This window comes from Pipra filicauda, unplaced genomic scaffold (genome assembly GCF_003945595.2).
Source record: "Pipra filicauda isolate LSUMZ 115617 unplaced genomic scaffold, ASM394559v2 scaffold84_size4826128_pilon, whole genome shotgun sequence".
NCBI lineage: Eukaryota > Metazoa > Chordata > Aves > Passeriformes > Pipridae > Pipra > Pipra filicauda.
The window spans coordinates 3030454-3041696 of record NW_024105031.1 but is presented as its reverse complement, the minus strand read 5'-3'; the positions used below and the strand labels follow the sequence as shown (position 1 = coordinate 3041696).

The window sequence follows — 11243 nt, the reverse complement described above, 5'->3', positions numbered from 1 at the left end:
CTGCTTCCCTATTGAATTGAAACCATCAATACTTATTTTTCTCTATGAAAAACAGGCTAAAGAGTAATATTCTCAGGGCTGAAGGTGGGTTGGGATGTTGCTTTTCCATGAATTAAAGCTAAAAAAAGGAGACACATAAAATGGTGAAGTATCAAAATATTGTTTCAATCTTCCTTCTACCCAAGATATGATTAAAGCAGTGTTGTATCTTTTAAAGAACAGCTGAGGAAGGGAAGGTGCCAAGACACAGCAGACTGGTCACACTACCTCAAGGCATTCTGTAGGGGAGTACACACAGAAGTGTGAGACACTACATCCCTTCAGCAATCTTAAGGTTATGAGTTTTGAAGGTTATGACTCATTTTAATTTGAAAATAGGTGTCCTCTCATTTTTAACTTTTTGGAAGCTGTCTACCAGGAACCATAGGCTAAACTTACAGAACATCTTAGAGGGAAGTAAGTAACAGGGAAGAAAGTAAAAAAGAACAGATCCTTGGTTGCCTTTAGAGTATACTGCATTCTTATCTTCAGATTTTTCTTTTGGCTATAATGTCTAGAAATGTACTTTTAAATAAACATGTGAATGTGAAAGTTCTCCAGTAATCACATGCCTCCTGAAGCTGGAGCTTTCTGCTCACCAAAACAAGATATGCAAAACACCACATGCCATGCTCCAGCATCAAAAGGGTGGGTAACACCTGAGTTACCTCCATCCCTAATCTCTGCCAGACCAAGAGATGTGTGATGCTGAAGCATGTGGACTTTTTCACCCCTTCTCCCATTGGACAAGCATCCATCTCACAGCAAAAAAAGCCACAGTCCATGCCCAGTAGCACCACTGCCAGCAATATTAGCAAACAGACCTCAGAGGCTGAGCTCCCCTTTCAATCACAGAAGTTGTTGCTTTCTCTCACTGTCAGTGGTTGTTGTTCCAGCCCAGGCTTTCTACACATTTCTGGACTAACGAAAACTTAAAGTGCTGCTTGCCCTGCAATACCAAATTTATGGATGAGGAGACAACTTCAGCCTGCCAGGTGATAATTTGGCACCCTTATGTCAGTTTTAAAATCCCTACAGCTGTAAATATTTATTGGATATGAAATATACTCTAGATAACACATTATCATATGAATAAATATAACCTTAAATAAAACATGTGCACTCCATCTTTTATTCAGTTTATAAAATTCTTGCTTCTCGCTCCAAGCATTCTCAGTCTAATACAGCTACTCAGAAGCACAGCAATCGATGGTGTGCCCTGATTTCTTTTCTAATACAATGTTTTTTTTCTTGTATTTCACCTCTTACGGCTTTTGCAAAGTTTTGATTTGATAGGACAAGCACAGCGAGGGCATTAGGACCAAGAGAAAGACACACACATTGCTCTGTATTATGTCTGGCAAAGTGCTTCCTGACTGAGTGCCGTAGTTATGTGTGAAACAAAGTCACGGACCGACTAGTTCTCATCTGTTGATCGCAGTTAAGTTAAAGCCTCTGAACGGAGGAGAGCTGTCAGATCTGCTTTCAGAGACACAGTGCTTCAATCCAGGCAGCAATTGGAAACTTTGAAGAAGCAGGATCTATCTGGAAGGAAACTATAAGAAACGGGATTTCTTTTGACTTAGAATTTTAAAAGGGAAAAAAATCAAAGCTTTAGTTACTCTTTTAATCAGCAAAATATGTGCTTTCCTAACTAAGCTGGGACTCTGTTCAATAAAGGATCTACTTTATTTCACTGGATCCATGCTACGTTTTACTACAGTAAGTAAAATATTAATAGGAATGTTATTTTTTTTCTGTAAATAGAGAGGAAAGCATGAAACAGCATCAGTGAAATGTGAGGGGAGCAAAAAAATCCTCTTGGCAGATAGTGAAAAACAGGGCTTTTGTGCAACCCGAGGACTGGAATCTGAGGAAGATCGAAGTGATATTTAACATGACCATCTGTATTGTTTTGTCACCAACAGCATGTTCTTGAGGAAGAAGTGCAGATATGGATCACGTAAGCTGCAGTTTTTCTTGTTGTTTCTGATGCTGGGTTTTTTGCTACTGATGGTTACAATGCTGAATCCACCACCCAGCAACCAGAGCAAGGAAGGGACTTTCCAGCCTGTGGAGTTCAACCCCCGGGAAGGGTATCAGATGGACTTTGCGGAGACCCAAGAGATGCTGGAGACCCAGGAGGAGAGCCAGCAGTATTACCCTTTGGATGGTCTATCGCCTTTCATCTCCCTGCGGGAGGATGAACTGATCGTGGCCGTCGTGTCGCCCACGGGCAAAAAGAACCACAGCAAGACCAGGAAGGGCTATCGCATGGTGAAGCAGCAGAGCAGGCGGGCAGAGGGGAAGGCGGAGGGGGACCCTGAGTCCCTGCCGCTGTCCCTACCCCTGCAGGCTGGGGAAGGGGCTGCTCCGGGGGAGCGGCCGCTCGGCCTGGAGACCCACGGCTTTAACGAAGCGCTCAGCGAGCGGATCGCGCTGCGCAGGGACCTGCCTGAGGTACGACACCCGTTGTAAGTAAAATACCCTATTCGCTTCTGGGGGAAAACCTATCTCGTTCCGCGCCGCCGCGCCCACCCCCCCCCCGCACCTCTCCGCCTCCAAACCCCGCGTTCTTTCCTATCAAACTCGCCGCTCCGGGTCGGGAGAGCGCTTTTCCCCGCGCTGTGTGGGGAGCACCCCCCGTTCCTCAGAGGCAGGGGCGCTCCCACCCTCGCTCCGGAGGTGGTTCAAGCCCTCAGGAACCGACGGGCGGCAAAGGTGGAGGGGGGCGCGGGGTTGGGGGGCACAGCTACGGCTTCCTGAGTCAGAAAGAAAACCACAGCCCAGCGTACCCACCCCAGCAGAGCCGACCGCTGCTGCCGTGTGCGCGGCTGCGCCGCCTCTCCCCGACCCGCCCCGGCCCGGCCCCGCGCCGCCCTGAGGGCGAGCGGGCGGCAGCGCCCCCTGCGGGCGGCGGAGGGAGAGGTCCGAGCGGATGTCTGTCCGTCCGTCTGTCCGTCCGTCTGTCCGTCTGCTGGGGCTGGAAAGGGAATCCGCGCCGGGATGTCGAGCGGGAAAGGCAGCTGCCCTCCTCGGCCAGGCCCCGGGCTCAGCCCACGTGCCGGGGCTGTGATGGGCTACGGGCTCGTAAAGCGATAAAGCAGTCGGGAGTTGGGGCTTTCAAGTCTTTTAGAATAAAAGTGACCCAATGGTCACATATCAAAATGGACCCGACCCTGAGCTGGTGCGGCCTCACTTTGAATACTGTGTGCAGTTTTGCGCACCACAACATAAAAAAGATATCGAGGTATTAGAGAGTGTCCAAAGGAGAGCAATGAAGATGGTGAAGGGTCTAGGGTAGAAGCTGTATGAGGAGCAGCTGAGGTCATTTGGTCTGTTCAGCCTGGAGAAGAGGAGACTGAGGGACCTCACTGCAGTAACAACTTCCTTGTGAGAGGAAGAGGAGGGACAGGCACTGATCTCTTCTTTTCTGTGGTGATCAGTGACAGGAGCCAAGGGAATAGCCTGAAGTTGAGTCAGGGTAAGTTTAGGTTGGATATTAGGAAAAGGTTCTTCACCCAGAGGGTGGTTGGGCACTGGAACAGGCTTCCCAGGGAAGTGGTCACAGAACAAAGCCAACAGAGTTCAAGAAGTGTTTGGATGATGCTCTCAGGCACATGATGTGACTCTTGGGGATGGTCCTGTGCAGGCCAGGAATTGGACTCAGTGATCCTTGTGGGTCCCCTCCAACTCAGAATATTCTGTGATTCTCTGACAAACACTGAAAGGAAACTCCTGGAAGGCAGGAAGGTGGAGATTGGTGTGTCTGACCAGAGCTGCCAGCACCACCATAAGTGGCTGTAAGGCCACTGCCTTACATTTGGAGCCTGGATACTTGAAAGTCAGTTGTCCCAGGAGCCCAGGAGGGGCAGCTGATCACACTTCTTAAAAAGGATCTGAGGTGTATCTACTATCAAGCTGCCCCAGGGGAGGTTCAGGATATTAGGAGGAATTTCTTCACAGAAAGGGTGATTAGACATTGGAATGAGCTGCTCAGGGAGGTGGTGGAGTCACTGTCCCTGGAGGTGTTTAAGACTGGACGTGTCACTCAGTGCCATGGTCTCACTGACAAGGTGGGTGATCAGTCAAAGCTTGGACTCAGTGGCCTAAGAGATCTTTTCCAACCTAATTGATTCTGTGATATGCTTCCCTGCCCAAGGAAGAGGGAAAGGATATGGGTGGGTATCTTTATTTCTTGCCTTCTGTAATGAAAACTATTGTAGCTTTCCTCCAGGACATAGTGGAAAGATGCAACAGAAAACATTTTAAGCAAGACACAGAATAATTTTGCTTTCTAGTGTTCATTTTCACATGTTTAAAGGTAGCTGGCAGCTACAATTTAGGGGACAGTCTCAAAGAAAGAGAAATGAAACAGTGTTTTCTGTACTTGGTGACTAGGTTCAGTGTTAATTTCGATGATTCCATTAAATAATGAGATGCTGATATTATTTCAGTTATTTTTTGGCATGCTTCACTGGCAACTCTTTGAACTATGTAATGTTCAAAGGAGGAATGACGACCCTGGTTTACTGCCTGTGATGTGAGCCAAAAAACAATTTTACTTTGGCAGCTGAAGGGCCATCCAACAAGAGACAGGTTTAGTTAATACTAATCTCGGTAAGATTTAAGCCATGGTCTCAGAGCTCTTGGATGGATTTTGCTGTCTGACTGGTTACAGCCTAAAGAGCTCTCAACACCACAGCTCACAGAGCCCTGACTGAAAATTCAGATCTCAACATCTGAAGCTGATCTAAATCCAGACCATAAACCTGCAGCAGAGGTATATCTCTATGCCAGTCCTGTCCTTTACAGCACAGCACACAAACCACAATGGTATTTTTTAGGTGTAGTTTAGTCTGGGGGCCTGGATCACAACTATGTCAGTCCAGTTTTACACCAGTGTTAAAACGAGAGTGAACCAGAATCAGACTGTGTATGTCTCTAATCCATTTGCATAGTGTTGTTCATAACAATGTCTGTTATTATTTAGTTAGAGGGAAGCCAACCAGTTAGAGATGTTTCAGTGAGTTAGTACCATGGACTAAGTCTCTCTCATTTTACTTGAAATTGGATGGGAAATTCTTCACACCAGAAGAGTACTCTGAGGTACTTCCATCCCTTCATACTTTTTGCTGCTATCAGCTGGTCCAGCTGCAATTGCCACCCTCCTGGGACACCACAATCAAGCCTGCCATTGTGACTTTTGTGATGGGTGTTCTAAGAAGGTCTCTTGGGCTTGAGTGTCAAATGTATCCAGGCAAAAGAAACTCACAATGTATCTACAAAGGTTTTAAGTTTCATTACAAAAGTATAGCTTCCACTGGAGTGCTGTTGGGAGCTGAATCTCAATGAGACATTTTCCTGAAGGTGAGTGGGAGTCTATGCCTTTGCCATGTCAGAATTGCTCTCTGTTCATTGCTGCATGTGACAATTCCTTGTTTTTCCCAAATTGGATTAAATCACTATGTCTCATATCAGTCACACTCCTGATTTTTTGAAATGCCAATTTTTGATGGACAGTCTATGAAACTGCTCCAAATTACAGGGAAGGTATTTCTGTATACCAGTACCCTTTTGAATTTTTCTGAAGATTAGATATCTATATTGCAAGTCTTTGCCAATCTCCATGGCAACTAGGCACTTGCCACCAACGGTATGTATTCAAGTGCAGTTATTTTCAATTCTTTTTCCAATTAAGATTTCACAACAGCCTTATTTTCTTGCTATAGCCACACTACTAGCAACAAGATGTTGTAGTGTTACAGTGCAAAATATAGGTGCTAATATCTGTAGAATGTTTCTGATTAGAAGCTGCTTGGTAGTAAAAGGACTGCATCAGCTCTTCACTTTTCTTAATTACCTCTAGATTCTTCTGCTTGAAAATATTCACTGTCAAGTCACGAGAGTATTCTGTTCTCCATCTGCTGAAAATAGAAACAATTATCCCACATGAAATTGTGAGGAAGCAGCATTATTGATTACAGAAAATTAGTAGACCAAGGGCGACATAGATTTATTACAGTGCACAAATCATCAAGAAAATTTGCCTGTCTATGAAAAAATATTAATATGAACTATTAAAAACTATAACAAATTATTACAATTGTGCTCATTTAAAATTTATATTTCCAAAAGTGTATCTATAATATTCATTTATGTGTACTTGTAATTAAATCATTCAGACTATGGATTCTCTTAAACGATTAGCAGCTTTGTGTCTGTATAGTGTCTAGCAACATAGGGCCTCAGTCCATGAATGGAAGTACTAAATAAAATGGTAATAAATGGAAGCACTAAGTAAAATGCTAATAAACATAGCAATATTAAAATTATATCCCTTACATGAGTTTCTCCTAAGTAGCTAATTGTTTAACAACCACTGTAAAACCTGTATAGTGATTTGCTTGGTAATACAAAAAAGCTGAAATAACAATGGGCCACACTCAACCAATTCTGTAATTCCTTGAAGTTCTTGCTGCTGGAGATTAAATGAGTTAGGGCACTGAATGACTGTTACTTGGGAAATGAAAATATTTTAAAATGTGTGTTCTATTGTAAGCAAAGCAGATATATAGACACAGCCTTTGCATTTCTGCAAGGGGCATTGGAAGGCATTTTCTGGAAAATGTACATCTTCGTGCCAGGATAGCGTGTCCTATGTCTCTGAATTAGGACTGGTACATCAGAAAACACTTTGTGTCATGAAGGCAATTTGTAGGTCCTTTGCTTACATTTATGAAACAGCCATTGTTTGGCGAGGGTTTATGGTTTTCACGTGCAGTTTCTGTGAGGATGAACGGAAAGTGTTTTTCATCTTTAAATGCTTGAGTTGTCAAAGTAGCATCTAATTCATGGTAATTTTGATGGAAGTTGTTTCAAAGTCATGGGTGAAATCTTGGCCCTGTGGAAAACTGAGGAGCCATGGGCTCCAGCTGCAGTCTGGATCATCTCTAGGAATGCCATACACTGACCCACATAGCCAGGTGTCTTGCAGTAGGTTGTGTTAGTACCTGGAGTTGTAAAGTAATAGCAGAAAATGGTATAGAGAGAATCTGCCCAGTTGTCAGCCTCATTCATCAGTGACTCATTTTCATTGGAAAAAGCAAAATTTGTAGTGAAAATACATTTACTTTCTTAAATATATCTGTCTTTGTATTCATGGTCCATGTAGGGATCCATTTCTTTCCTGTAGAGGACTGAGATGTTGCGTTTATTCACTAGGATCTTGGTCACATCTACTGCTCAGTTGTTAGTTTTAAAGGTACTGCATTTCAGTTTGCTCTTTTCTCTGTTACTTGAGAAAATGTGGAAATTGGTAGAGACTGACTGACTTGCTTTACCTCCCTCTCTGCTCTGTCTAATTGTCTTTATGGTTTTTCTTTGCTCTCTGGACCATTTCTATTTTGAGCTCTGTTTTTTGAGGTACCCAGAGCAGAAAACAAACTATCCCAGAACACAGGAAAACTTTTCTTTTTGTATTTTAATTTTTATGGTGTCATTCCCATGTTTTCACTTTGTATTCCAGTTTTGGACACATTAATACTTCCTTTTCTTAGAACTAAGCTGAGATCTTAAACTGCTTTCCGTTCCTGAAGGTTTAAGAGTTGCTAACAACTTTGCTCTGAGAAAAAAGTAGCCAGCTGTACCAGCATTTCCAGTGTCTTCCTCATTTGATCCCGCAGGTGCCTACAGCAAAAGTATGACTCCAGTCTGCCTACTGCAAGTGTCATCATCTGTTTCCATGATGAAGCCTGGTCTACTCTGCTGAGAACCGTGCACAGCATTATGGACACAGCCCCAAAGGCCTCCCTCAAGGATATCATCCTCGTTGACGATCTCAGCCAGCAAGGTAGCCCCTATTTCTCTGTGTGTAAAATTGCCCTCTTTTTTCCAAAGCTTCAGGGAAGAAGCTGTCCTCCTCCAAGAAGTGCATGAGGAGAGTAGAAGGCAACAAGGACTCTCAGAAAGAGAGCTAAGCAGAGCCCAGAGCTGGCTCCCAGATTTCACTCTTCCATCCTTAGAATTCAGCCTTTCAACTTCGAAATATGCTTCTTTTTCAACCCCCTTAATCTACAACCACTCTGAAATTTCTTACTTTAAAATAAGATCACAGTATGCAAATCTTAGCTTTCCCACTGGACCAGATCTACTGCCATAATTTCCAGACTTGGATTTTGGCTGAAACATAGAATGGAAAACTCCACAATGCTAAAGTAATCCAAAGTGCTTGGGAAAGCCAAACACCTGTAGTACGTCACTGTGATCTGTGTATTTTTTTGAGATGATGAGAACATCCACCTTTTGCTGAAAACAGGAGAGGAGGCTATTAAGCTTCCCACAGGAATAACTTCACACCTAGTGAATCTCATTTTCCATTAGTCTCTACTTCCCTTTGACATTATGCCACTGTGGAAATATTTGGAACGTGGCCTACTTGGCCATTTAAAACAAATGCCCCCAAAACATTATACCAGCAAGAAGTAGCATCTCCTACTTCCTGTTGCTTTTCTTTAACAAATCTTGACTCAAAGCTAAAACATTTCAGTGACTGTTCTGTTTCTGACAGGGCCCCTGAAGTCAGCTCTGAGTGAATACATCTCTAAGCTGGATGGTGTGAAGCTCATCCGGAGCAACAAGAGGCTTGGAGTCATCCGGGGTCGGATGCTAGGAGCTGCACGGGCAACCGGTGACGTGCTCATCTTCATGGATTCACACTGCGAGTGTCAGAAGGGCTGGCTGGAGCCCCTCCTGGCCAGGCTGTCCAGCAACCGGTAAATATCCCTGTGGCCTCTGAGCTCCCTGTACGTGCTCATTTCTGCTGAAAGAAATGTACTTGGAAAGTGTTGGGTAGCTTTTTTTTATCCTCCCTTGGTTACCTTCTTGCTTCTGGTCACATTACTTTCATTTTCTACCTTATCCCCACATGCATCACTCTGATGTGTGGGAAGCAGGACAGGTCACACAGCTGTTAACCCTCACTTCACACACTTCAGTGTCACTGAAATGTCAGCGTTTGTATCCAGTTAGAGCTATGAGAAGGCTTCCTGGTGCTCTGAATTAAAAAGGTTGCACTCTCAACTTCTTTGCAAATGGGCAAACATCCACCAGAGAAACTACTGTGTGACTCCATTATTTTTACTTTTTAGCTGTCTCAGTGATAAAGCCAAGAACAAAATTCTTTGTCCTTCTGTGCCAATTTGGCTATGTACAAATGTCACCCATGCCATTTCTCTTCTGCAGAAAAAAACCAGACTTCCTGGGCAGCCTAGACAGTTCCAGTTAATCACAGGTACTTTCACTGACACCAAATTGACAGAGTAAGGTAGAGATTCATATTTCTGAGTCTTTCATATTTAGGGTGGTGCTTGGGCCTGCTCTCTAGTGTACAGCTGAGCTCATTTATGCAGTCCACAAGTCCTTCAAAGAGATTAAAACTACTGCAAATGTTTCTAGAGTTACATGTCAGTAAATCCTTTATTAAAGGGACTTTTCTGAAAGAAAAATTTGTACATTAACTTGTCTATCATTACCCATAAACCACTTGGGAAAAGATTACCTGCTAGAGGGGGTAAAATAAAAAAAAAAAAGTCCTTAAAACTCTTACCAGACCATTAAATAGTCACACTAAAGACCTTCAAAGGCTGTTCCCAGGCACTGGAACAAGATGCTTTTATGGCTTATTATGTTTACTTATAAGAGAATTAATGTGAGTTTTTAGAAATTATTACATCATTTGAATGAAAACATTAAGAATACTGAAAGCAAGAGTAATGCTGCCCTAGGACATCAGGAATATTCTTTTTGAAAAGATTCCTCCTTGGAAAAGCAGATTATTTTTGTTTGCTGGCTAATTAGATGGTTTATTATGAATATACTTCATGATTCTTCTGCCTTGAGCTATAGTCTATTTTTGATGTTCATGCAAAACTCCTGTGTGTTGGTCAGTCCTTATTCAAGGGTGTATTGCTGAAATAAAGAGTTACAAAAAGTCTTCAGGAGAGCTATGGTGAAGGGAGAATTACAATGGCGAGAGAGAAGTTAGGACCCCACCACAAATGTCAAAAATTCACTGTCAAAAATTATCTTTGTTGAGGAAATGCAAGGCCACCAAATCTACTATCATTCCAAGATTCTGTAGCCCTGTCACCAGGGAGTGAGGAAGGAATTCTCTTCCTCTATAAGGCCCATATGCTCATTCACTCCTCCAGGAGAGCAGAATTTAACACTGAGTTAGCTAATGTCTAATTGGATTAATGAAGCAAAGGTGGAAGAGTGTTTGGATAATAGTATGGGCTACACCACCCCTTTCTTTATGCCTTATCAGTCATTGTGCCTGACCCTGGAAGCTTTGTCACTGCTAGTGGGGAGAACCTGTGACATTCTCCATTGCACAGGGAAGACAAGCTCTAAGGCATCTGGCAATCACTTTCTCATGCTGTCCCACTTTCTCCAGCTGAAGAATGGTGATAATAACACTGACCTGATAAGGAAGTTAATTCATGATTTCTTGTAAATTGTTTGTAATGCTTGCATGGGGATCACCATGGAAATGTAAAGCATAGTCAACTTGGCTTCATTTAGCAGCTGAGGAGCTGTTAAATTGAATCATGTTCACTCCCTGAGACTACCCAAATGAGGAAAGTACAGTGAAAAAAAGCTTACAGTGTCTGGTGAAATATCCATCTTTCCTCTTCTTAATGTACCAATCAAGCTGTAACTCATGCACTTTTGCTGGAGAGTCAGGATGGGAAATTACTTATGTAGAGTGAGTGAGTTGTTTGCTGGCAAGGAAAAATGCAGCCCTTCCAAAGCTCAAACCTTTGCGGGAGCTTAAAGGATCTGGATGGATGTTTTAACTTTGAAAATTGTGATTAAGCCTAATTTTCTAGACTGCAGATCTATAGCTATTACTGTGACCTGTCTTAGAATGATGCTGAGATCCTTGCCCGAACTGAGACCTCACTGTGAGTTGAACGCAGAACAAGAGAGTTACCCCCAGCATTTAGTAGCCTGTGGAAATGACAGATAGGACAAATACAGGAAAAATTATTCCAGTTTTACAGGTATGGAAATATTTGACAGATATTTGGCTTGCTCTGGGTGATGATATTTCATCTCTCTACATGATGGCTTTATTCACTAGCACAATCAAATATATTTTTCCACAAAAGTATTAAGTCTTTCTAAAATCATTGAACGTG

The 11243-nt window shown here is 43.0% G+C and overlaps 1 protein-coding gene and 1 long non-coding RNA gene across 3 annotated transcripts in view; one reads left to right on the top strand and one right to left on the bottom strand.

The window, feature by feature from the left end:
• The first annotated feature begins 929 nt into the window (after nucleotides 1-929).
• Nucleotides 930-11243, top strand: part of GALNT15 (polypeptide N-acetylgalactosaminyltransferase 15) — a 29116-nt gene continuing 18802 nt past the window's right edge. The window contains exons 1-4 of one of the 2 annotated variants that reach the window (XM_039390636.1): nucleotides 930-1034; nucleotides 1968-2513; nucleotides 7725-7891; nucleotides 8609-8813. In XM_039390636.1, the coding sequence (XP_039246570.1) occupies nucleotides 1009-1034; nucleotides 1968-2513; nucleotides 7725-7891; nucleotides 8609-8813 (944 nt within the window). In that variant the 5' untranslated portion in view covers nucleotides 930-1008. Of the gene's footprint in view, nucleotides 1035-1271; nucleotides 1762-1967; nucleotides 2514-7724; nucleotides 7892-8608; nucleotides 8814-11243 lie in introns of those variants that run through there. The other variant, XM_027723784.2, reaches the window with a different exon arrangement.
• On the bottom strand, nucleotides 1158-2978 carry LOC113989332. The gene is made up of 2 exons (XR_005567019.1): nucleotides 2839-2978; nucleotides 1158-1595 (listed from the first exon to the last, which is right to left on the bottom strand). It is a non-coding gene; the product is annotated as an uncharacterized LOC113989332 (long non-coding RNA).